The following is a 26,066-nucleotide window of genomic DNA, read 5'->3' as shown; positions in this document are numbered from 1 at the left end:
ATTTCAGCCCACCTTCATGGAGTCTCTTCATTCTCCTTCCATTTAGAAACTTAGCTTTGACTTCATTGACTTTGGTGTATCTTTTCTGTTCTTCTTCCTCTCACCCACGGGAAGATGAAAGGCGGTAAGTCTTATCTGAGCATTGGAAAAAAACTTAAAATCTCCCACAGAAGTTGCAGGAGATGGGCCCGGCCATGCGGCAGCTGTGTCAGGAGCTCAGGCCGCCCAGGCCAAGCTGGAGGGGCAGGACGAAAACTGCAAAGTCCAGCCAGAGGAGAAATGGGTGCCAAGGCTCTGGCTCCATGGCTTTCTTCCGGCTCTCACTGCACCCGGCTCCAGCTGCAGGCCGGGGGTTCTCCCTCTGCCTTGCCCAGCACACAAAGCCGTGGGGGTCTCTCCCAAACGGGGCCCAGCTGCCGCCCCCCAGGCCGTGAGGGCGGCCGGGCGGGCTCGGCCACCCCAGGGCTGCTCCGAGCCGGGGCAGGGCAGGGCCCCGCCGAGCCACGGCCGCACCGGGAAAAGGCGAGGATCCCAGCAATGGGCCTCTCCTCCTCTTGACCACTGGGGCCCCTGCTTAAAGACGGGCCCCGGCAGCCGCTGGAGCTTGGCCCTGTGCCTGGCCCGGGCCCCATACTAGAAGGGACCAGCGCTAGCCCAGTGCCACACCGTAAGAGGCCAAAAATGCAAGAGAGCGTTCCTGGGGCTTACCTGCTTCAAATGTGATGCACGGAGCAAACCGACTTTTCCAATTCTTTTCTCAGGCTGTCAACAACTAAACCAGCCTCCAATTGGTCCCATCAATCCACAGAGGAAGTTCTCATGGGGAAAAACTTGCTAGTGGGCCCGCCCGCCAGGGTAAAACCAGCACACAAGGGGAGGCAGGTGTTTCACATCTCCAGGACATCAGGGACCCCTCAAGCCTCACAGTGACTTGAGAAGACAAATGCCATCACTCCAAACATCCTTCCTCCTGCAGGCACCCAGCTTGAAATACTGAGCAGCATGTGGGATGGTCAGGAATATCTCTTTGGCCACTTTGGGTCCCCTGCCCTGGCTGTGTCTCCTGCCAGCCCCGTGTGCAGCATGACCCCAGGGAGCTCTGTCTGGGCAGCTCCTTCCCTAGTGCGGGGTGCCCAGCTGACACAGCCCTTGGCTCACACAGATCCAAACTGCAGAACTTTTCATCCCTCATCTTGGCCTCAGTTCCCGTAGGAGAACTGAGTGTTCCTGCTGGACACTCACCTGCGCCTGAGCCTGTGGAGAAGCCTGGCTGCCTTCCTTTCTGCCCAGGGCAGCACAGACACTCCCAAACTTTCCCAGCAGCTGCCACACAACCACGGCCACAGCGGCGTCCCCAGCAGTGACACCCCTGCTCTGCTCTGTTTTGCCATCTTCTGCTTCTCTATTCACAGCTAAAAGCCTGTATCTCCACAAGGAGGTTTGTTCTGGAGGAAGACCTCCGCCCACTTCCAAACTGACTCCCAAACCCCATCCCTCTATCTTCCCATGCTTTAGAAACACCTGACCATTCAGACTCAAATTTACAGCTTATTCACAGAAGGAAGGGAAGCTTCCAACACAGTGATGGTTTTACAGTATTTATTTTGACTATCAGCCTAAACTATCTACAAACTACAAACTACAAACTACTCCTTCCAACCTACAAACTCAAAAGAACAACAAACAACAACGGCCTCTTGCACGGCTAGAATCTTCTGTCAGCCATAAGCTGCTGCGCTGCCATGATCAGAGGCGTCAGGCTGGAGGTCGGCTTGGCTGAAGTTACAAACGGATGCTGCCCAAAGAGAAAAAGAACAAATGAACTTCTGCTTTCCTCACAGGCTGAAGCAGCCTTTCTCTGGCTACCAGAGACACAGAGAAACGAGGGCAGTCTGTGCACCTCTGTCTCCCTGTCCAGGACTTTCCTGCCACAGGCAAACATGGCTTCCAATTCCACAAATGCATGAAGCCAGAGGTCTGCAGCTTAAGGAGATTTAGTCTAATTGTCATTGCAAGGCTCCTTCCAAGCCATGGCAGGCTGGGATTCTCCTTGTTTTTCCTTTGGAAAGCCCCCAGAATGGAGATTCTTAGGAGCGGGGCCCACCTGATGCCTTGGACTTGAGCAGAGGAGGAGCCCCTGGCAGTGGGTAGCTGGCACAGCCTGTAGCTGCTCTGCCTTTTACCTGCAGAAGTTCCTGGGCAGACCAGCGCCTGTCCTCGTCTGTCTCCAGGCAGCAGTGCAGAAAGTCTCGCAACCAAGCCGACTGCTGCCTGGGCTTCTGCAGCTTCGGGGTGCCCCCGGTGCTGATCAGCTGTCGAGCCTAGAGAAGAAGGCAACGCCACACTCCACCTGTCTCCTTCGCACCCAAAACTGCTCACCCACACCCCGCTGGCCAAGCTGCACTCTCACAAGTGGCCCTTTCCTCCCCGCCAGAGGCTGCGACATGCCTTTCCCACCCCAACCAACTGAACCCAAAGCCAGAGGCAACCACAGCCAGTCCAATGTGCAAAAGCTCCTGCCTTCAGCCCTGATTTTGTGGGCTGATTGGGAATCAGGAGCAAATCCATCAGCAAAAGCACACTCGGCTTCTCCGAGGACTGACACCAGCTCTACCGCCAATTTGGAAGAGGGACTTTGGTCTAACTCTACTCTTCCCAAGGATTCTTCCGTAACATGCAGCTTGGCGCTGCTCACTGCTCCCTTAGGCAAAGCTGCCAGCAAGCAAATGGCATCAGCGTACTTTGGGCCGTTCCTAATTCAAGGGCAAGGGGAATAATACAGGGCAAGAAGCACAAGAGACTATGCAGCCCGGGAGCTATGGTCTTCAGGTGTTACCAAGCTTGGCAGGCAGAAGAACGGGGGCAGATTTTCTTAGAGGGACAGGAGCATCTGAGAGAAGTTGCAGCGCACCGTGCGGGAGGTTTCCATCAGGTAAGGAGGAGCTCCTTCCACCATCTCCATCCCCACGATGCCAAAGGACCAGATGTCCACTTTGGGGCCGTAGGGCTTCCTGGTGAAAATTTCAGGCGCCATCCAGTAAGTAGTCCCGACAGCCGATCTGCGTTTGCTCTGCTCAGCCGTGAGCTGAGCAGCGAGGCCAAAATCAGCTGAGGAGAAAAAACACACTCGGATCAAGCCAGCGTGAAGTAGGAAAGCAAAGAGAAGAAGTCCCCACTCTCCCAGTGCCCAAGAAGGCAGTGTGGAATCCAAAGGGAATGCAAACGGGAATGGCATGCTGGCATTCCTAACAGCTGCAGCTGAGGAAATAGCAGATGGGCCACTTAGCAAAAGCCCCCCGTTTCACACAGTGGCTTTTAGTTCCCTGAAGCTCCAGACTGAAACTGCCTTGCTTGCGTGAGGGCACACACAGCCCAAAGCCCCTCCTGACACCTTCTTCCCAGCCACACCGCCCTGCACCTTGTGGCTGTGCTCTGCGCTTGCAGCAGGGCAGCCTGCACTGCCACAGGCACCACTCTTGGGCAACTGGAAGTCACTCAAATGCACCCCCAGCCCACAGCCCACCACGGCTGGGCCTGCCCTTAACAACACCCACCCAGCTTGACAGATCCATCCAAGCCCAGGAGAATGTTGTGGCTTTTGATGTCTCGGTGGACCACTTGCTTGCAGTGAAGGAAATCCAGGCCTTGCAGGCACTGAGGGAGGAAAAACAAACAGGAGATCTGACTTCGTCCCTCATGCAGTGCAGTGGCACATCTGCAAGACTGACTTGCTGGGGGACGCCGAGCCATGGCAGGCAAGGCTGAGGGGAGGACAAGAGCTTGCTGCTTCAACATGACGACAGCAGTGCCTTTCTAAGAGAGGGTGTATTCGCTTTGAAAGAGAAAGGGCAATGCTTTTTCTGGCCAGTGCCCTGCAAACACAGACTGAAGGAGCACCGCTGCAGTGCCTGTGCTCTCTCCAGCCAGATGACAGCAAATGCCTTTGCAAATGCCCCTTTGGGTGCAAAGCTCTCCTTGGAGGCTGAGCTCTGGCAGAGTCCTGTGAGTGTCTCTTTGTCTTTGCCACTCGGTTGACACTGTGCCAGCAGCACGGCTGCTCTTACAGGGAAGGAATGCAGCACACACAGCCAGCAGGCAAGTGTTTGCAGAGGCCAACGCAAACAAACGCACTAGAAGAAGGGCCCGCACCTTGGCAGGCCCTCCAGATGCACTTGCCCCCGCTCTGCCAGTCACAAGAGATAGGCAGAAAGGAAGCTCGGAAGATGAAATCAATCCTCCCCTTCCCACCCATTCCACCCAAGCCATGGCAAGCACCAACGCAATCCCATACCTCGCGGGAGACAGCTGCTATCTCTCCTTCTGCCATTTGGATCTCCCTAATGACATCGTGCAAAGACCCTCCGTCCATGTATTCCATCACGAGCCAGAGTTCCTCGTGCAGCAGGTAGCTGAAAGGAGGAAACAACCACCTGCAGGTGAACGCGTGCGCTTGCGTGACCTGATGGACCCTTTTGTCCGTGTCTCTCTCCGAGGAAGACAGGACGAAGGGAATAGGCATTCACAAGGCTCTACAGGGCTTGAACTCTGTGCAGTAGAAAAGACTCCTTGGTATGCACAGCTGTGCAACAGGCCATGGGAAATACCATCTCCAGTGCTTTGTCAGAACTCAAGAACCTTGGGGGAAAAATCAAACACCAAACCCAACAGGACAATGGGCACGGAGGGCAGGAACTTGGAGGCTGCTGACGCAGTAAAATTGGGCCGAGACCTGCTCTTTGAAAGCGCACTTCAAACTAGATATGCCGCAAAAGATAAATGCAGCCCCCATGCAAACTCCTCCAAGATGCTGTGGATCAGCCCAGAAAGGGGAAGGAATTAACAGCTCCACCCTCTGCCAGCAACCAAAGGAGTGCTTGAACCTCTGGCTTGCAGCACGTCAGTGACCCTTCACGGCAGAAGAGCAGAACCACTCACCTGTCTACATAGTTCACCACATTGGCGTTCTTATTGTCCCGCATGACCTGGATTTCATTCACGCACAGTTCGTTGCTCTTCACTTGCAACAGACTGATTTTCTTTATGGCCACCTAAAACGACATGCAAACCATGGATCAAAGAAGTCGATGGCACAGGAACACAAGGCCAACAGGGACACTGTGATTTTGGGATGATACAGCTGCGCTGTGCCAAAATGCCTTGGGACTGGACATCAGAGGAACCGGAAGCTGAGCTTGCAAGAGCCCTTTACACTGCTTCCTTGGTCGCCACTTCCAGGACACACAGCCAGAAACCCTTTGCCTTGCAAACCTGGCAGAAACACAGTCTCAACTCTCCAGCTCAAAGCTCTAACCACCCTCGCTGCACCCACATTCTTCCCCCAGGGCCTCACTTTATCATCCCCATTTTGAATTCACGCACCACTTGCAAGCAGGAAACAACTTAGGCCTAGGAAAAATGGAGCAAAACTCCTGGAAAACCTTGGCCATTTCTAGGGGGCTTGATCATTACTCCGGTGGCCACCGGCATTCTTCACTGCACAACAACAGGGCAAACCCTTACAGATATGACAGATAAAATGCCGCCCTACAAACATCCTGACCGTCCCCCCCAGCCCACCCCACACCCCCCAGAGAAATAAAAACCGACAGATTTTATGGAAAAATTGTTGTCATGATGAGAACATCATTAAGGACACATCAAAAAAAAACAAGGCTAGCACATCCTCACTTCAGCAATTTTCCATTTGTTCTGCTAAAATGCTTTTTAGCACACCAGTGACATTTGCAATTCCTGACTGATTCTAAAAAGAAATAGCTCATGCCTTGATCCTCTAGCGATACACACCAGGCTCTGAGCAGGGCTTAGGCCCTCGAGAGACTCCTTGCAGACCTCTCTCTCTAAGCACAGTTCCCAAGGGCAGTACTGCACGTGCCTAAGGAACTACCATCAAAATTCCCATGGATTTGCTGACCGCACGAAAGGAGAACTCGGGAACCGCGAGCCAAAGCCCCAAAGGGCACCGCCATTCTCTAAGACACCGCCTTGCCACTAAGAACCAGCTAGCGTGTCCTCCTCAGAAAGACAGCCCTTGGCCTCCTTGCATTGCTTGCGGCAGCTCAGAAGGACACAGTCTGTCCCCACTGGGCTTGGCAGGCAGACCCTGCTCTGCACTTCAGTTGCCTTTGCAGCAAAGCTCTACTGGCGACCCAAAGCTCAGGCACAGCTCACAGCACAGGGGAGGGCACTCGAGAGCTGCACAAGCTGCAGCACCGCTTGACACTTACCTCTTCTCCTGTGGCAGTCTCCACTGCCGTGCACACAGTGCCGAAACCCCTAGAAACAAAACAGCAGCAGAGAAAGGAGAAGTCCTTTAGTCCCTGCAGAAGCCAGACACTGTGGCCCAAGGAGGAAAAAGAGGCCAGGGACAAACAGCAAATGCACCGCGACACATTCTGCTCTGGCTCCTTTCCCCCTTTCTCTTTCTGTGTCCGTGCGTGTCTGTGATTTTTCCAGACACACACACACACACACACACACACATGGCCGTTGGGCCTGCTCACACTTCTCCTTGCAGTGGATGTGCCACACTCAGGCACCTCCACACAGGCCTTCTGAGAAGCCTGAAGCCATGTCACAGACATCAGAAGAAAACCTCTCAACACACATCCTTTCTGCAGCTGACAAGGAAAGTAGTCTCCAGCCACAGCTGCAGCCACAGGCAGAGCAGGCACAGGTCTCCACTGCTGCACACACAAATGGAGAAGTGCTCAAAGCAGAAGATCCTCAGACAGCTGCCTTCTGGCTCCAGAGCCATGGGCAGCTGCTTCTCTTGGGTGCAGCAGACACAGGAAGCACTCTACTTTTCAGGGGACTTCTTCTACATTTGGCTCCTCCCAGAGGAAATGTTGCAAATCAATCCCACTGACAGTCCGCAGAGCTGGCTTTCAGTAGGGAATAGCTTGGTGCTTTCTTTGCAGGAAAGGCCGCAACCCCACGGGATCCACGAGGGCTCTCCCCTCAGGCACTCGATGCCTTTTCCTCTAGAGTGCATTGGCATTGGACACGGGCCTGAAGCTTTGGCTTTTGCCACCTCAGCTACAAAAGAGAGCTGCTTCTTTTGTGTCTGCTTTTGGCTTCTAGACTAGCTAGGTGGTCATCCTGACCACTGAACCTTGTTTTCAGCAAAACGCTGGAACAAAGCTTCCTGAGAGCTGTTCCCTGACAGCCCGCAGCTGCTACCTTGACCTTGGAGGCAATGAAGCTTTTCCTCCTTTCATTGCCACGGATCCTGTATCCTTTTGGGACACAGAGAAATGATTTGTCCCAAGAAAAGCGGCAAGAGGGGGAAAGACACTTGAGGGACAGGAGATGTGCCAGGTGCTGCTCCTTGCTGCAGAAAGGACCATTCCAGCATCCAGGTGTCTTTGCCATGCCTTCAGACGACAGCTATCAATGCTGACCAAAACTGAGACATAGCAGCGTCTCAGCGCAGCGTCTGCACAGCTTTGCAGCTTGCCTGACATCACTCCGGCGACAGGTGACAGCAGCAAAGTACACAGCCCCTCCCTTTGAAGAAGCACCTGTGGCTGCACTCACCCTTTGCCAATAATTTCCAGTTCTGTATATTTAGCCTCCGGATCTCCTTCGCTCACCAGCGTCCCTGTAAAAACCCAAAGGAAAGATGCTCACTTCAAAACTGAGATGCCAGCCTGCAGCAGATCACCAAGGCAGCCCCACTCTCTGGCACACTGGGCCCTTTCAACTCCCTCACTGGACAAACAACAACACCATTGCCGCACCAGCACCACCAGCAGCACCACCAAAACAACAGCAGCAGGACAAGCAGCTCTGCAGCACATACGGTCTGCACTAAACTAGAAGCCTAAACTAAAATCTAAGCACGTGGAGAAACAGTCCAAGGACACAGAGATCAGAAGGCCACGACCAAGACAAGTGAGTGTGGTCTATAAAACCCAAACCTTTCTGTTCTTGGCCATGAACACTCTGCGCCATTCAACAAAAGCTGGCATCCTTGCAAGCAGCAAAGGCACCTTGGCTTCTGCAATCAATTTGTATCAACAGCTGCCCGCTCCAGAAGCGGAAGAATAGTGCGCAGTGCTTCCAGCAGAGGCATGATCTCCGCCTTGAAGCAGCACTTTACCTAAACAATGCCTTTCTGGCTTGCAAGAGCAGCAGCAGCAGCTGACGTTGCAACCTATTGCCATGGGCCTTAACAATGAGGTTCCTCAGCCTTCAGGAGAGGCTATGATCTGAAGATGACCTTGGCTGTGCCCCACAGGAGCTGGGCCCCACAGGAGCTCCCTGAAGTCGCCTCATTCACAAGGTCCCGGCCTCCTGCTCAGCCACAAACCATCTCTCTTTTGCCTTTTGTACTGAGGCAAGCTCAGGCAAAGCCAAAGCACGCCAGGCTGCCCTCAGAGGCAGCAGCAAGAGCCCGCTGTTCCTTCAGCACCTCCAAGCACAACAACAGCTCCTGTGTGGAGGCCGCAGCAGCCGACACTCAGCCCAGCAGGAACTGCAGGTGGGACAGCTCACGCTGACACACGATCACACAGGGCACTGCTCCAGCACACAGGCATCACAAAGGACATACTCAGCAGGGCCAGGCACTCGTCCTCTGTCCTCTCTCTAAGCAGCTGCTCCATGCTGCCCGAGGAACTACTTGTGCTCCAGGTGCACGAGCTGCTCGCGCTTGACTTTCCAGCTTGGGGACAGGAGGCTTCTTCAGAGCCGGCAGCTGCAGCTCGTGCCGGCGCCAGGCCAGAGGAAGTGGAGCTCTGGGACAAGAAACAAATTTGGGTCACAAACACGCCTGCCACAGATGCCCCTCCAATCCCATTTCAAATGCAAGCCCCTTGGAAGATGCTGCTGGCCACATCCTGGGCTCTTCACCTCTCGGCTTTTGCTGCCCCCTTCTCTCACACAAGGCGCAAATTCCAAAGGCTGCTTTTACCCCATGCACAACATGACCCCAAAGACACCGCTGACCAAAGCAGGCGCTTACTGATGTTGGCTGCTCAGGCCGTGGGCTGACAGCAGGGACAGGTTCATTAGCACCTTCCTCCTCTTCAGCCTCTTCCTTGACTCCAAGTTCAGCAAGAGCAGGGGCTGGTGCTGCCCTTGGGCTCTGGGCACAGACAGCAGCGGGAGAGACAGGAAAGAACCTGTCATTCAGAACCTGACAGATATTCAGCTACAGGCCCCTGCTGCAGCTTAGCTGCTCCTTGAGCTCCCCACAGCTGCTGATGAGCAGGGCCAGGTCCCTCCAGGGGACAGTGGCTCCTCCATATCCTGCAAGGCTGTCAAGTGCATCTTTGCACGGCTCTCCTCACCAGAGATAGGGAGCCTGCACAGCCACTGGCCACCAAGGGCCTCACTTGTACCCCAGCAGCATCCCAAGACACCCTAATGCTACCTCTTGTCTCTTGCTAAGAGGAATTCACAGCCCCTATCAGAGTGGTGGGGAACGGATGCCTAAATGTCCAAGTTCCACACCCCTTTCCCAGGGGTGAAACACTCTGCAAGTGCCAGAAAGATTCCAGCCTGACTCAGCATCTTCAACTACGCAGGGGAGGTGCTGTCTGATCAAAAACTTCCAGCTCTCCTTTGCTCCAGCCACAGGGCCACTCCCAGCTGCCACTTACTGATGCTGGATGCTCAGGCCCCACAGTAGCAGCAGCTGCAGCTTGGTGGGCATCTTCCTCCCCTTTGGCCTCTTCTTCAGGAAGATGCGCAGCCGCAGGAGGCTCTGAGGTTGCTTTTGGGCTCTGCAGACAGACAGCAACGGGAGGGACAGGCAACCTTCTTGATATTCAGCTCTAGAACCCAGATGCACTAAGGAGGAATCACCTGGATTCTAAGTTGCTCAGCCCCCAGCTAATTGCACCAATCAGAGCAGACTGCGCTCTCTTGCACAGGAGAAATTCCATCATGCATTCAAGCAACGAGCAACCCCACTTTCCACTGCTTAAAAGCTCTGAAATGGAACTGGGCAAAACAGACACACATCCTCCACACATTGCTGCTGCTGCTGCTGCTGCTGCTGCTGCTGCTGCTGCTGCTGCTGCAGAGAGCCCGCACTGTACTTTCATTCATCCAAGCAGGCTGGCACTGGACTGCAGCAGGCCCAGCTCACAGCTTGCTCCACAGCTGTCCAATGCTACCAACGCCAAAGGCTCCTTTCCCACTCACCCAAGGGCTGGATTCTCTCCAGGCACGGGCGATGTGACCTGCAACACACAAAGGAAAAAGAACCCCATGCTGTGAGAAAACTGCCCGCTCTGGGAAAACCCACCAAAAAGTCAACCCAAAGCCAGAGCATACTGCTTTCACTCCATGCCTCCAGCAGCAAGCCTCGTGTCACACAGCAAGCAAGACAACAGCACAAAGGATTGCCTCGTGTCTGTCTTTTGTCCTCTTTGGCCACTCAAGCCCCAGAAACCTGAGGCCCATGAAGTCCAAGTTCTGAAACAGTCATTGTTTCTGCCCTGCCCCACCCAGCAGGAGCTACAGCTCGTCTCCTTCCTGTATTTCAGTTTTCTGAAGAGATGCAAGCGTCAGTTGCCACGAGCTTGCTGAAAACTTTTGCCCAGAAAACGCTTCAGCCCAAGCCCTTTAGCCATGGTGGCAGTTCTAATGTGACGCCGCACAGCAACACCTCCTGTGCCCAGCAGCATACCGGAACTTGTCTGAAATGTCTATTTCAAGGGCCTTTCCCAAGCTGATTCTGTGATTTCCTCACAGAGGGAAGGGCTCTTTCAGCACACAGGAACTGTCAAGTCCCACACACATGTGCTGGGATGGGGGAATGCAGACAAGAAGAGGCTTCTCCTCAGTCCTGGAGAGCAGCGCAGTTTTTCCAAGCGCTCCTTCTAAGCTCTCCCTGTCTTCCTCTCTTAGAAGTTGTCATTCTTGAGCCAGCAAACGCAGGAGATTCCAGACTCCACCGCCACAGGCCATGCCGTGTGGGGAGAAGAAGCCCAGCAGGCTACATTACAAATGCAGCCCACGCCCCGCTGGCTAGAGACACCCCCTTGTCAGCTGCAGCTGCTGACAGACAGCAGCTTTACCCAACAAAAGGCCTCTTCATGGCCTTTGGCCTTCCATCTGCTGCACCGAATAGAAGCGCCTACTTACGTGCCAGGTGGGTGAAAAAGTAGCCAGAATAAGCCACGGTAAAAGCCGTGCAAACTGCAGCACACACTCTCTCCATGGCGGGAGCTATGCTGCTCAAGTCAGCACCAGACAGCACTTGTGGGGACAAACAAAAATCCTGCGAGAGCTCTCAGGGTGCAGCTGGCTGTCAGAGACCTCGTCGATCAGCAGGTTGCACCTGCAGGGAGCATGCCAAAGAGCTGCTCTGCCCACTGAGGCCTCCCGTGCCTGGGCACAGCAACTTTGCCTTGACAGCGCTGGGATGCGGCCGCTGACATCACAATAGCAGCTGCTCTAGGCTGCCTTGTGAAGTCATGCAGAGAAGCACTCCTTCTCACTTCAGCTAAGGCCAAAAGGCACCTGCAAAGTTCTCCTCTGCTACAAAGCAACACAAAAAGGCCGCCTAGTTCCTAAGCTGCTGCTCAAGGCATCTGGGAGTAACACCAAGAACACAGGAAGCCCTTGTAGCCCACGCTGAGAAGCTGAACACGGAGGAGGGACCATGATGATGTGAGGAGAAACCAAAAAAGAGAACAGCACCTTTGGCCACTCATTGTCCTGTGTTAAATCATGAGGCTTGATGCAGGTGGGGCTCTAAAAGGCAGCATCAATGGAAATCCCCCCTTCAATGCCAGCTGTGGGACAAAACCTCAGGAAGGCCTTTCAGAGCCCTTCTTCCTCACTTGTTTGCTGCAGAACAAGGTGGGACACAGGCCTAAAAAGGTACATTGATGAAAACATGGAAAGCTAAGCAACACATCCACTAAAATCACATCATCCTCCTGCTGCACTGCTGTGGCATTTCCAAGGAGACTCGGCCATCTGAGGTGCACCTGAGGGAGCTTCCCTGGGCAAACGTGTGCCTCAGAGGGAGCTGCCTGCTGCAGATGGGAAGGAAGGAAGAAAGGAAGGAAAAGAAAGAAAGAAAGGAAGGAAGGAAGGAAAAGAGAGAAAAGAAAGAAAGAGAGAAAGAAAGAAAGAAAGAAAGAAAGAAAGAAAGAAAGAAAGAAAGAAAGAAAGAAAGAAAGAAAGAAAGAAAGAAAGAAAGAAAGAAAGAAAGAAAAGAAAAGAAAAGAAAAGAGAGAAAGAAAGAGAGAGAGAGAGAAAGAAAGAAAGAAAGAAAGAAAGAAAGAAAGAAAGAAAGAAAGAAAGAAAGAAAGAAAAGAACGAAAGAGAGAAAGAAAGAAAGAGAGAAAGAAAGAAAAGGAAAGAAAGAAAGAAAGAAAGAGAATAGAAGGTACCAGCATCATCGCTGTGGGCCGAGTCCCAAAGTGCTGGAAGGAGTAAAGCAGTGTGCCCAAGTGGGCTGGTCCCAGAAAAACTGAAGTTTTGAGGCAGAGACCAAATAGATCACGTGCTGGAGCAGCTACGGGAAGGCAGGCTGAGGAAAACAGAAAAACCACCGCCATTCCAAAACGTGGATGCTTCCTTCTCCCTCCTCCTCTTGCATTCCAACCTCTTTTGCTGTATTTGCCATGTTGTGGTATAAGCCCAGGCAGCAAGCAAGTGCCACACACAGCCATTCTCACTCGATGCCCGGTCACCAGCAGGCTGGCCTGTGCAGAGAATTGGAAGGGTAGAAGCTGGAAAATTGCCAGGTGCAGAAAACAATTGAGCTGCATAGGGAATGCAGAAGCCTCATGCATAGGCCAAGAAACCCCTTTGAACTCATTCCCCATTTCCCAAGTGGAGGCAGGTGTTTCACATCTCCAGGACATCAGGGACCCCTCAAGCCTCACAGTGACTTGAGAAGACAAATGCCATCACTCCAAACATCCTTCCTCCTGCTGGTACCCAGCTTGAAATACTGAGCAGCATGTGGGATGGTCAGGAATATCTCTTTGGCCACTTTGGGTCCCCTGCCCTGGCTGTGTCTCCTGCCAGCCTCGTGTGCAGCATGACCCCAGGGAGCTCTGTCTGGGCAGCTCCTTCCCTAGTGCGGGGTGCCCAGCTGACACAGCCCTTGGCTCACACAGATCCAAACTGCAGAACTTTTCATCCCTCATCTTGGCCTCAGTTCCCGTAGCAGAACTCGTGTTCCCACCGTATCGGAAAAATAATGTTAGGAGAAATGGGGCAACTGAGAGACTGGATAAAAAGTGCTTTCTAGCCTTATGGCATCCATCTCATAGAAAGGTGAGGCATTAAAGGTTTTACATCCAGTGCCATAGTATCAGAAGCCTTTCCCTTCTTCATTCCGATGCCTTATGTTCGTTTTTTCACTAGTCACATACTTCTGCAAAACTTGTGAACATCTTTTCATAGCAATCATTAATTCCTTACTTTCTGCAGCCTTGCCAGAATGCATCATTTTTCAACCAATCATACAGCATTTCTAAATTCACATTGCTGCATCTTCATCTTTTCACTAACTTTAGAACAAGTTCTATTGCTACGTTTGAAAACCTTTTGCAACCTTACTTAACGTATTGCCTGGCTTGCATAACACATCTTTCCCTTTGCTTAAAACATATTTCCATTTCAAGTGCAAACCTGTATTCCTCTTTCCTGTCTGCTTCACTTTTTAGCTTGTAATTCTAAAGGCCTTCCCTAAAGTCTCAGGTTAAATAAACATTGTATCCATCTCTACCTCTGAGCCTGGATGCACAAGGCCCGGAGAGCTCCCTGGGCTTTGCATTTCCCACAAGCAAATGAGCAAAGAGCTCATTTCCCATTTCCCAAGGTGTAATGGTTTCGTTTGTTTGTTTGTTTGTTTCCGGGCCAATGTACCAATAATGTAATAGTTTAAGGTTTGCCAATTTTAATATCGTTACCTTTTGTGGTGAACTAGAATTAGGAGTAAAAGTAAAGCAGGCCAAACACTTACAAAGGGAATAAAGAAAAAGACTTTATTAACTACACAAAGAATAAGAATAATAAATTCAGAGCAGATTTTCAGACCAGCTCTTCTTTCCCCCTTTGTTACAGCTTAACAACATGCAGAGACACTTCTGTCAATTTCTTCCGTAAATTATCTTTTCCAGTTCACTTTAGGGAGAGGAGTTTCTTTTTCTTTAGCTATAAGGATCTTTTACTAAGAGAGGAAATTGCCAGTTCTCTTTTGACTCCACTTGCTCAGGATTCACAGCTGCCCGGGATCTGCTGTCAGGAAACTCCTCCCACTTCACAGTGTGTTCACAACTGAGTTGCGGGCCATGGTAAAAAGTCATGGGGTATTACTTGTAAGGATGAGCTACTCCAAGGCAAAAGTTCTCTTTAGCTCACTTCTCTCTCTGTTTATATATTATTCCCAGGAACAGAGATCCCCCTCTTTTCCTCAGGGCAAAGGATTCTTCAAACCCTTTACACCTTGCTCCACCCCCCCACCACCCCAGGTCTCTCTTTTTTTCCATGGTTTAAAGAAAATGTTTGTGAAGCACAGTCCACCCCTATAACTTACAAAAAAGATATTTCAGCCCACCTTCATGGAGTCTCTTCATTCTCCTTCCATTTAGAAACTTAGCTTTGACTTCATTGACTTTGGTGTATCTTTTCTGTTCTTCTTCCTCTCACCCACGGGAAGATGAAAGGCGGTAAGTCTTATCTGAGCATTGGAAAAAAACTTAAAATCTCCCACAGAAGTTGCAGGAGATGGGCCCGGCCATGCGGCAGCTGTGTCAGGAGCTCAGGCCGCCCAGGCCACGCTGGAGGGGCAGGACGAAAACTGCAAAGTCCAGCCAGAGGAGAAATGGGTGCCAAGGCTCTGGCTCCATGGCTTTCTTCCGGCTCTCACTGCACCCGGCTCCAGCTGCAGGCCGGGGGTTCTCCCTCTGCCTTGCCCAGCACACAATGCCGTGGGGGGCTCTCCCAAACGGGGCCCAGCTGCCTCCCCCCAGGCCGTGAGGGCGGCCGGGCGGGCTCGGCCACCCCAGGGCTGCTCCGAGTCGGGGCAGGGCAGGGCCCCGCCGAGCCACGGCCGCACCGGGAAAAGGCGAGGATCCCAGCAATGGGCCTCTCCTCCTCTTGACCACTGGGGCCCCTGCTTAAAGACGGGGCCCGGCAGCCTCTGGAGCTTGGCCCTGTGCCTGGCCCGGGCCCCATACTAGAAGGGACCGGTGCTAGGCCAATGCCACACCTTAAGAGGCCAAAAATGCAAGAGAGCGTTCCCGGGGCTTACCTGCTTCAAATGTGATGCACGGAGCAAACCGACTTTTCCAATTCTTTTCTCAGGCTGTCAACAACTAAACCAGCCTCCAATTGGTCCCATCAATCCACAGAGGAAGTTCTCATGGGGAAAAACTTGCTAGTGGGCCCGCCCGCCAGGGTAAAACCAGCACACAAGGGGAGGCAGGTGTTTCACATCTCCAGGACATCAGGGACCCCTCAAGCCTCACAGTGACTTGAGAAGACAAATGCCATCACTCCAAACATCCTTCCTCCTGCAGGCACCCAGCTTGAAATACTGAGCAGCATGTGGGATGGTCAGGAATATCTCTTTGGCCACTTTGGGTCCCCTGCCCTGGCTGTGTCTCCTGCCAGCCTCGTGTGCAGCATGACCCCAGGGAGCTCTGTCTGGGCAGCTCCTTCCCTAGTGCAGGGTGCCCAGCTGACACAGCCCTTGGCTCACACAGATCCAAACTGCAGAACTTTTCATCGCTCATCTTGGCCTCAGTTCCCGTAGGAGAACGCATGTTCCTGCTGGACACTCACCTGCGCCTGAGCCTGTGGAGAAGCCTGGCTGCCTTCCTCTCTGCCCAGGGCAGCACAGACACTCCCAAACTTTCCCAGCAGCTGCCACACAACCACGGCCACAGCGGCGTGCCCAGCAGTGACACCCCTGCTCTGCTCTGTTTTGCCCTCTTCTGCTCCTCTATTCACAGCTAAAAGCCTGTATCTCCACAAGGAGGTTTGTTCTGGAGGAAGACCTCCGCCCACTTCCAAACTGACTCCCAAACCCCATCCCTCTATCTTCCCATGCTTTAGAAACACCTGACCATTCAGACTCAAATTTACAGCTTATTCACAGAAGGAAGGGAAGCTTCCAACACAGTGATGGTTTTACAGTATTTATTTTGACTATCAGCCTAAACTATCTACAAACTACAAACTACAAACTACTCCTTCCAACCTACAAACTCAAAAGAACAACAAACAACAACGGCCTCTTGCACGGCTAGAATCTTCTGTCAGCCATAAGCTGCTGCGCTGCCATGATCAGAGGCGTCAGGCTGGAGGTCGGCTTGGCTGAAGTTACAAACGGATGCTGCCCAAAGAGAAAAAGAACAAATGAACTTCTGCTTTCCTCACAGGCTGAAGCAGCCTTTCTCTGGCTACCAGAGACACAGAGAAACGAGGGCAGTCTGTGCACCTCTGTCTCCCTGTCCAGGACTTTCCTGCCACAGGCAAACATGGCTTCCAATTCCACAAATGCATGAAGCCAGAGGTCTGCAGCTTAAGGAGATTTAGTCTAATTGTCATTGCAAGGCTCCTTCCAAGCCATGGCAGGCCGGGATTCTCCTTGTTTTTCCTTTGGAAAGCCCCCAGAATGGAGATTCTTAGGAGCGGGGCCCACCTGACGCCTTGGACTTGAGCAGAGGAGGAGCCCCTGGCAGTGGGTAGCTGGCACAGCCTGTAGCTGCTCTGCCTTTTACCTGCAGAAGTTCCTGGGCAGACCAGCGCCTGTCCTCGTCTGTCTCCAGGCAGCAGTGCAGAAAGTCTCGCAACCAAGCCGACTGCTGCCTGGGCTTCTGCAGCTTCGGGGTGCCCCCGGTGCTGATCAGCTGTCGAGCCTAGAGAAGAAGGCAACGCCACACTCCACCTGTCTCCTTCCCACCCAAAACTGCTCACCCACACCCCGCTGGCCAAGCTGCACTCTCACAAGTGGCCCTTTCTTCCCCGCCAGAGGCTGTGACATGCCTTTCCCACCCCAACCAACTGAACCCAAAGCCAGAGGCAACCGCAGCCAGTCCAATGTGCAAAGGCTCCTGCCTTCAGCCCTGATTTCATGGGCTGATTGGGAATCAGGAGCAAATCCATCAGCAAAAGCACACTCGGCTTCTCCGAGGACTGACACCAGCTCTACCGCCAATTTGGAAGAGGGACTTTGGTCTAACTCTACTCTTCCCAAGGATTCTTCCGTAACATGCAGCTTGGCGCTGCTCACTGCTCCCTTAGGCAAAGCTGCCAGCAAGCAAATGGCATCAGCGTACTTTGGGCCGTTCCTAATTCAAGGGCAAGGGGAATAATACAGGGCAAGAAGCACAAGAGACTATGCAGCCCGGGAGCTATGGTCTTCAGGTGTTACCAAGCTTGGCAGGCAGAAGAACGGGGGCAGATTTTCTTAGAGGGACAGGAGCATCTGAGAGAAGTTGCAGCGCACCATGCGGGAGGTTTCCATCAGGTAAGGAGGAGCTCCTTCCACCATCTCCATCCCCACGATGCCAAAGGACCAGATGTCCACTTTGGGGCCGTAGGGCTTCCTGGTGAAAATTTCAGGCGCCATCCAGTAAGTAGTCCCGACAGCCGATCTGCGTTTGCTCTGCTCAGCCGTGAGCTGAGCAGCGAGGCCAAAATCAGCTGAGGAGAAAAAACACACTCGGATCAAGCCAGCGTGAAGTAGGAAAGCAAAGAGAAGAAGTCCCCACTCTCCCAGTGCCCAAGAAGGCAGTGTGGAATCCAAAGGGAATGCAAACAGGAATGGCATGCTGGCATTCCTAACAGCTGCAGCTGAGGAAATAGCAGATGGGCCACTTAGCAAAAGCCCCCCGTTTCACACAGTGGCTTTTAGTTCCCTGAAGCTCCAGACTGAAACTGCCTTGCTTGCCAGAGGACACACACAGCCCAAAGCCCATCCTGACACCTTCTTCCCAGCCACACCGCCCTGCACCTTGTGGCTGTGCTCTGCGCTTGCAGCAGGGCAGCCTGCACTGCCACAGGCACCACTCTTGGGCAACTGGAAGTCACTCAAATGCACCCCCAGCCCACAGCCCACCACGGCTAGGCCTGCCCTTAACAACACCCACCCAGCTTGACAGATCCATCCAAGCCCAGGAGAATGTTGTGGCTTTTGATGTCTCGGTGGATCACTTGCTTGCAGTGAAGGAAATCCAGGCCTTGCAGGCACTGAGGGAGGAAAAACAAACAGGAGATCTGACTTCGTCCCTCATGCAGTGCAGTGGCACATCTGCAAGACTGACTTGCTGGGGGACGCCGAGCCATGGCAGGCAAGGCTGAGGGGAGGGCAAGAGCTTGCTGCTGCAACATGACGACAGCAGGGCCTTTCTAAGAGAGGGTGTATTCGCTTTGAAAGAGAAAGGACAATGCTTTTTCTGGCCAGTGCCCTGCAAACACAGACTGAAGGAGCACCGCTGCAGTGCCTGTGCTCTCTCCAGCCAGATGACAGCAAATGCCTTTGCAAATGCCCCTTTGGGTGCAAAGCTCTCCTTGGAGGCTGAGCTCTGGCAGAGTCCTGTGAGTGTCTCTTTGTCTTTGCCACTCGGTTGATACTGTGCCAGCAGCACGGCTGCTCTTACAGGGAAGGAATGCAGCACACACAGGCAGCAGGCAAGTGTTTGCAGAGGCCAACGCAAACAAACGCACTAGAAGAAGGGCCCGCACCTTGGCAGGCCCTCCAGATGCACTTGCCCCCGCTCTGCCAGTCACAAGAGATAGGCAGAAAGGAAGCTCGGAAGATGAAATCAATCCTCCCCTTCCCACCCATTCCACCCAAGCCATGGCAAGCACCAACGCAATCCCTTACCTCGCGGGAGACAGCTGCTATCTCTCCTTCTGCCATTTGGATCTCCCTAATGACATCGTGCAAAGACCCTCCGTCCATGTATTCCATCACGAGCCAGAGTTCCTCGTGCAGCAGGTAGCTGAAAGGAGGAAACAACCACCTGCAGGTGAATGCGTGCGCTTGCGTGACCTGATGGACCCTTTTGTCCGTGTCTCTCTCCGAGGAAGACAGGACGAAGGGAATAGGCATTCACAAGGCTCTACAGGGCTTGAACTCTGTGCAGTAGAAAAGACTGCTTGGTATGCACAGCTGTGCAACAGGCCATGGGAAATACCATCTCCAGTGCTTTGTCAGAACTCAAGAACCTTGGGGGAAAAATCAAACACCAAACCCAACAGGACAATGGGCACGGAGGGCAGGAACTTGGAGGCTGCTGACGCAGTAAAATTGGGCCGAGACCTGCTCTTTGAAAGCGCACTTCAAACTAGATATGCCGCAAAAGATAAATGCAGCCCCCATGCAAACTCCTCCAAGATGCTGTGGATCAGCCCAGAAAGGGGAAGGAATTAACAGCTCCACCCTCTGCCAGCAACCAAAGGAGTGCTTGAACCTCTGGCTTGCAGCACGTCAGTGACCCTTCACGGCAGAAGAGCAGAACCACTCACCTGTCTACATAGTTCACCACATTGGCGTTCTTATTGTCCCGCATGACCTGGATTTCATTCACGCACAGTTCGTTGCTCTTCACTTGCAACAGACTGATTTTCTTTATGGCCACCTAAAACGACATGCAAACCATGGATCAAAGAAGTCTATGGCACAGGAACACAAGGCCAACAGGGACACTGTGATTTAGGGATGATACAGCTGCGCTGTGCCAAAATGCCTTGGGACTGGACATCAGAGGAACCGGAAGCTGAGCTTGCAAGAGCCCTTTACACTGCTTCCTTGGTCGCCACTCCCAGGACACACAGCCAGAAACCCTTTGCCTTGCAAACCTGGCAGAAACACAGTCTCAACTCTCCAGCTCAAAGCTCTAACCACCCTCGTTGCACCCACATTCTTCCCCCAGGGCCTCACTTTATCATCCCCATTTTGAATTCACGCACCACTTGCAAGCAGGAAACAACTTAGGCCTAGGAAAAATGGAGCAAAACTCCTGGGAAACCTTGGCCATTTCTAGGGGGCTTGATCATTACTCCGGTGGCCACCGGCATTCTTCACTGCACAACAACAGGGCAAACCCTTACAGATATGACAGATAAAATGCCGCCCTACAAACATCTTGACCGTCCCCCCCACCCCACCCCACACCCCCCAGAGAAATAAAAACCGACAGATTTTATGGAAAAATTGTTGTCATGATGAGAACATCATTAAGGACACATCAAAAAAAAACAAGGCTAGCACATCCTCACTTCAGCAATTTTCCATTTGTTCTGCTAAAATGCTTTCTAGCACACCAGTGACATTTGCAATTCCTGACTGATTCTAAAAAGAAATAGCTCATGCCTTGATCCTCTAGCGATACACACCAGGCTCTGAGCAGGGCTTAGGCCCTCGAGAGACTCCTTGCAGACCTCTCTCTCTAAGCACAGTTCCCAAGGGCAGCACTGCACGTGCCTAAGGAACTACCATCAAAATTCCCATGGATTTGCTGACAGCGCGAAAGGAGAAGTCGGGAACCGCGAGCCAAAGCCCCAAAGGGCACCGCCATTCTCTAAGACACCGCCTTGCCACTAAGAACCAGCTAGCGTGTCCTCCTCAGAAAGACAGCCCTTGGCCTCCTTGCATTGCTTGCGGCAGCTCAGAAGGACACAGTCTGTCCCCACTGGGCTTGGCAGGCAGACCCTGCTCTGCACTTCAGTTGCCTTTGCAGCAAAGCTCTAGTGGCGACCCAAAGCTCAGGCACAGCTCACAGCACAGGGGAGGGCACTCGAGAGCTGCACAAGCTGCAGCACCGCTTGACACTTACCTCTTCTCCTGTGGCAGTCTCCACTGCCGTGCACACAGTGCCGAAACCCCTAGAAACAAAACAGCAGCAGAGAAAGGAGAAGTCCTTTAGTCCCTGCAGAAGCCAGACACTGTGGCCCAAGGAGGAAAAAGAGGCCAGGGACAAACAGCAAATGCACCGCGACACATTCTGCTCTGGCTCCTTTCCCCCTTTCTCTTTCTGTGTCCGTGCGTGTCTGTGATTTTTCCAGACACACACACACACACACACACACACGGCCGTTGGGCCTGCTCACACTTCTCCTTGCAGTGGATGTGCCACACTCAGGCACCTCCACACAGGCCTTCTGAGAAGCCTGAAGCCATGTCACAGACATCAGAAGAAAACCTCTCAACACACATCCTTTCTGCAGCTGACAAGGAAAGTAGTCTCCAGCCACAGCTGCAGTCACAGGCAGAGCAGGCACAGGTCTCCACTGCTGCACACACAAATGGAGAAGTGCTCAAAGCAGAAGATCCTCAGACAGCTGCCTTCTGGCTCCAGATCCATGGGCAGCTGCTTCTCTTGGGTGCAGCAGACACAGGAAGCACTCTACTTTTCAGGGGACTTCTTCTACATTTGGCTCCTCCCAGAGGAAATGTTGCAAATCAATCCCACTGACAGTCAGCAGAGCTGGCTTTCAGTAGGGAATAGCTTGGTGCTTTCTTTGCAGGAAAGGCCGCAACCCCACAGGATCCACGAGGGCTCTCCCCTCAGGCACTCGATGCCTTTTCCTCTAGAGTGCATTGGCATTGGACACTGGCCTGAAGCTTTGGCTTTTGCCACCTCAGCTACAAAAGAGAGCTGCTGCTTTTGTGTCTGCTTTTGGCTTCTAGACTAGCTAGGTGGTCATCCTGACCACTGAACCTTGTTTTCAGCAAAACGCTGGAACAAAGCTTCCTGAGAGCTGTTCCCTGACAGCCCGCAGCTGCTACCTTGACCTTGGAGGCAATGAAGTTTTTCCTCCTTTCATTGCCACGGATCCTGTATCCTTTTGGGACACAGAGAAATGATTTGTCCCAAGAAAAGCGGCAAGAGGGGGAAAGACACTTGAGGGACAGGAGATGTGCCAGGTGCTGCTCCTTGCTGCAGAAAGGACCATTCCAGCATCCAGGTGTCTTTGCCATGCCTTCAGACCACAGCTATCAATGCTGACCAAAACTGAGACATAGCAGCGTCTCAGCGCAGCGTCTGCACAGCTTTGCAGCTTGCCTGACATCACTCCGGCGACAGGTGACAGCAGCAAAGTACACAGCCCCTCCCTTTGAAGAAGCACCTGTGGCTGCACTCACCCTTTGCCAATAATTTCCAGTTCTGTATATTTAGCCTCCGGATCTCCTTCGCTCACCAGCATCCCTGTAAAAACCCAAAGGAAAGATGCTCACTTCAAAACTGAGATGCCAGCCTGCAGCAGATCACCAAGGCAGCCCCACTCTCTGGCCCACTGGGCCCTTTCAACTCCCTCACTGGACAAACAACAACACCATTGCCGCACCAGCACCACCAGCAGCACCACCAAAACAACAGCAGCAGGACAAGCAGCTCTGCAGCACATACGGTCTGCACTAAACTAGAAGCCTAAACTAAAATCTAAGCACGTGGAGAAACAGTCCAAGGACACAGAGATCAGAAGGCCACGATCAAGACAAGTGAGTGTGGTCTATAAAACCCAAACCTTTCTGTTCTTGGCCATGAACACTCTGCGCCATTCAACAAAAGCTGGCATCCTTGCAAGCAGCAAAGGCACCTTGGCTTCTGCAATCAATTTGTATCAACAGCTGCCCGCTCCAGAAGCGGAAGAATAGTGCCCAGTGCTTCCAGCAGAGGCATGATCTCCGCCTTGAAGCAGCACTTTACCTAAACAATGCCTTTCTGGCTTGCAAGAGCAGCAGCAGCAGCTGACGTTGCAACCTATTGCCATGGGCCTTAACAATGAGGTTCCTCAGCCTTCAGGAGAGGCTATGATCTGAAGATGACCTTGGCTGTGCCCCACAGGAGCTGGGCCCCACAGGAGCTCCCTGAAGTCGCCTCATTCACAAGGTCCCGGCCTCCTGCTCAGCCACAAACCATCTCTCTTTTGCCTTTTGTACTGAGGCAAGCTCAGGCAAAGCCAAAGCACGCCAGGCTGCCCTCAGAGGCAGCAGCAAGAGCCCGCTGTTCCTTCAGCACCTCCAAGCACAACAACAGCTCCTGTGTGGAGGCCGCAGCAGCCGACACTCAGCCCAGCAGGAACTGCAGGTGGGACAGCTCACGCTGACACACGATCACACAGGGCACTGCTCCAGCACACAGGCATCACAAAGGACATACTCAGCAGGGCCAGGCACTCGTCCTCTGTCCTCTCTCTAAGCAGCTGCTCCATGCTGCCCGAGGAACTACTTGTGCTCCAGGTGCACGAGCTGCTCGCGCTTGACTTTCCAGCTTGGGGACAGGAGGCTTCTTCAGAGCCGGCAGCTGCAGCTCGTGCCGGCGCCAGGCTAGAGGAAGTGGAGCTCTGGGACAAGAAACAAATTTGGGTCACAAACACGCCTGCCACAGATGCCCCTCCAATCCCATTTCAAATGCAAGCCCCTTGGAAGATGCTGCTGGCCACATCCTGGGCTCTTCACCTCTCGGCTTTTGCTGCCCCCTTCTCTCACACAAGGCGCAAATTCCAAAGGCTGCTTTTACCCGATGCACAACATGACCCCAAAGACACCGCTGACCAAAGCAGGTGCTTACTGATGTTGGCTGCTCAGGCCGTGGGCTGACAGCAGGGACAGGTTCATTAGCACCTTCCTCCTCTTCAGCCTCTTCCTTGACTCCACGTTCAGCAAGAGCAGGGGCTGGTGCTGCCCTTGGGCTCTGGGCACAGACAGCAGCGGGAGGGACAGGAAAGAACCTGTCATTCAGAACCTGACAGATATTCAGCTACAGGCCCCTGCTGCAGCTTAGCTGCTCCTTGAGCTCCCCACAGCTGCTGATGAGCAGGGCCAGGTCCCTCCAGGGGACAGTGGCTCCTCCATATCCTGCAAGGCTGTCAAGTGCATCTTTGCACGGCTCTCCTCACCAGAGATAGGGAGCCTGCACAGCCACTGGCCACCAAGGGCCTCACTTGTACCCCAGCAGCATCCCAAGACACCCTAATGCTACCTCTTGTCTCTTGCTAAGAGGAATTCACAGCCCCTATCAGAGTGGTGGGGAACGGATGCCTAAATGTCCAAGTTCCACACCCCTTTCCCAGGGGTGAAACACTCTGCAAGTGCCAGAAAGATTCCAGCCTGACTCAGCATCTTCAACTACGCAGGGGAGGTGCTGTCTGATCAAAAACTTCCAGCTCTCCTTTGCTCCAGCCACAGGGCCACTCCCAGCTGCCACTTACTGATGCTGGATGCTCAGGCCCCACAGTAGCAGCAGCTGCAGCTTGGTGGGCATCTTCCTCCCCTTTGGCCTCTTCTTCAGGAAGATGCGCAGCCGCAGGAGGCTCTGAGGTTGCTTTTGGGCTCTGCAGACAGACAGCAACGGGAGGGACAGGCAACCTTCTTGATATTCAGCTCTAGAACCCAGATGCACTAAGGAGGAATCATCTGGATTCTAAGTTGCTCAGCCTCCAGCTAATTGGACCAATCAGAGCAGACTGCGCTCTCTTGCACAGGAGAAATTCCATCATGCATTCAAGCAACGAGCAACCCCACTTTCCACTGCTTAAAAGCTCTGAAATGGAACTGGGCAAAACAGACACACATCCTCCACACATTGCTGCTGCTGCTGCTGCTGCTGCTGCTGCTGCTGCAGAGAGCCCGCACTGTACTTTCATTCATCCAAGCAGGCTGGCACTGGACTGCAGCAGGCCCAGCTCACAGCTTGCTCCACAGCTGTCCAATGCTACCAACGCCAAAGGCTCCTTTCCCACTCACCCAAGGGCTGGATTCTCTCCAGGCACGGGCGATGTGACCTGCAACACACAAAGGAAAAAGAACCCCATGCTGTGAGAAAACTGCCCGCTCTGGGAAAACCCACCAAAAATCAACCCAAAGCCAGAGCATATTGCTTTCACTCCATGCCTCCAGCAGCAAGCCTCGTGTCACACAGCAAGCAAGACAACAGCACAAAGGATTGCCTCGTGTCTGTCTTTTGTCCTTTTTGGCCACTCAACCCTCAGAAACCTGAGGCCCATGAAGTCCAAGTTCTGAAACAGTCATTGTTTCTGCCCTGCCCCACCCAGCAGGAGCTACAGCTCGTCTCCTTCCTGTATTTCAGTTTTCTGAAGAGATGCAAGCGTCAGTTGCCACGAGCTTGCTGAAAACTTTTGCCCCGAAATGCTTCAGCCCAAGCCCTTTAGCCATGGTGGCAGTTCTAATGTGACGCTGCACAGCAACACCTCCTGTGCCCAGCAGCATACCGGAACTTGTCTGAAATGTCTATTTCAAGGGCCTTTCCCAAGCTGATTCTGTGATTTCCTCACAGAGGGAAGGGCTCTTTCAGCACACAGGAACTGTCAAGTCCCACACACATGTGCTGGGATGGGGGAATGCAGACAAGAAGAGGCTTCCCCTCAGTCCTGGAGAGCAGCGCAGTTTTTCCAAGCGCTCCTTCTAAGCTCTCCCTGTCTTCCCCTCTTAGAAGTTGTCATTCTTGAGCCAGCAAACGCAGGAGATTCCAGACTCCACTGCCACAGGCCATGCCGTGTGGGGAGAAGAAGCCCAGCAGGCTACATTACAAATGCAGCCCACGTCCCACTGGCTAGAGACACCCCCTTGTCAGCTGCAGCTGCTGACAGCAGCTTTACCCAACAAAAGGCCTCTTCATAGCCTTTGGCCTTCCATCTGCTGCACCGAATAGAAGCGCCTACTTACGTGCCAGGTGGGTGAAAAAGTAGCCAGAATAAGCCACGGTAAAAGCCGTGCAAACTGCAGCACACACTCTCTCCATGGCGGGAGCTATGCTGCTCAAGTCAGCTCCAGACAGCACTTGTGGGGACAAACAAAAATCCTGCGAGAGCTCTCAGGGTGCAGCTGGCTGTCAGAGACCTCGTCGATCAGCAGGTTGCACCTGCAGGGAGCATGCCAAAGAGCTGCTCTGCCCACTGAGGCCTCCCGTGCCTGGGCACAGCAACTTTGCCTTGACAGCGCTGGGATGCGGCCGCTGACATCACAATAGCAGCTGCTCTAGGCTGCCTTGTGAAGTCATGCAGAGAAGCACACCTTCTCACTTCAGCTAAGGCCAAAAGGCACCTGCAAAGTTCTCCTCTGCTACAAAGCAACACAAAAAGGCCACCTA

The 26,066-nt window shown here is 53.1% G+C and overlaps 2 protein-coding genes across 2 annotated transcripts; both read right to left on the bottom strand.

Annotated features, from left to right (window-relative positions):
* Window positions 1-1,705: 1,705 nt before the first annotated feature.
* Window positions 1,706-11,194, bottom strand: LOC134056953 (serine/threonine-protein kinase PAK 3-like). Its single transcript, XM_062513914.1, has 11 exons — window positions 11,119-11,194; window positions 10,118-10,211; window positions 8,680-8,759; window positions 7,558-7,621; window positions 6,246-6,294; window positions 4,936-5,048; window positions 4,292-4,409; window positions 3,555-3,654; window positions 2,912-3,108; window positions 2,184-2,321; window positions 1,706-1,795 (listed from the first exon to the last, which is right to left on the bottom strand). The coding sequence occupies exons 1-11, from the start codon at window positions 11,192-11,194 to the stop codon at window positions 1,706-1,708; spliced, it is 1,119 nt and encodes a 372-aa protein (XP_062369898.1).
* Window positions 11,195-16,249: 5,055 nt separating this feature from the next.
* LOC134056952 (serine/threonine-protein kinase PAK 3-like) lies at window positions 16,250-25,718 on the bottom strand. Its single transcript, XM_062513913.1, has 10 exons — window positions 25,643-25,718; window positions 24,676-24,741; window positions 22,100-22,163; window positions 20,790-20,838; window positions 19,480-19,592; window positions 18,836-18,953; window positions 18,099-18,198; window positions 17,456-17,652; window positions 16,728-16,865; window positions 16,250-16,339 (listed from the first exon to the last, which is right to left on the bottom strand). Exons 1-10 carry the CDS (start codon window positions 25,716-25,718, stop codon window positions 16,250-16,252), a joined length of 1,011 nt encoding a protein of 336 aa, XP_062369897.1.
* Window positions 25,719-26,066: the final 348 nt, after the last annotated feature.

Source organism: Cinclus cinclus, chromosome Z, assembly GCF_963662255.1.
Source record: "Cinclus cinclus chromosome Z, bCinCin1.1, whole genome shotgun sequence".
Taxonomy (NCBI): domain Eukaryota; kingdom Metazoa; phylum Chordata; class Aves; order Passeriformes; family Cinclidae; genus Cinclus; species Cinclus cinclus.
The sequence above is the reverse complement of the archived record's forward strand: the minus strand, read 5'-3'. Positions and strand labels throughout refer to the sequence as shown.

Coding starts and splice junctions, on each gene's coding strand:
- LOC134056952 (XM_062513913.1), bottom strand. CDS start 25,718: ATGGAGAGAGTGTGTGCTGCAGTTTGCACGGCTTTTACCGTGGCTTAT. Junction 22,164..24,675: donor GAAAGGAGCCTTTGGCGTTG/GTAGCATTGGAC, acceptor GGGTTTTTACAG/GGATGCTGGTGAGCGAAGGA. Junction 20,839..22,099: donor CTGGAAATTATTGGCAAAGG/GTGAGTGCAGCC, acceptor TTTTGTTTCTAG/GGGTTTCGGCACTGTGTGCA.
- LOC134056953 (XM_062513914.1), bottom strand. CDS start 11,194: ATGGAGAGAGTGTGTGCTGCAGTTTGCACGGCTTTTACCGTGGCTTAT. Junction 8,760..10,117: donor GGACAGCTGTGGAGCAAGCT/GTGAGCTGGGCC, acceptor TTCTTGTCCCAG/AGCTCCACTTCCTCTGGCCT. Junction 6,295..7,557: donor CTGGAAATTATTGGCAAAGG/GTGAGTGCAGCC, acceptor TTTTGTTTCTAG/GGGTTTCGGCACTGTGTGCA.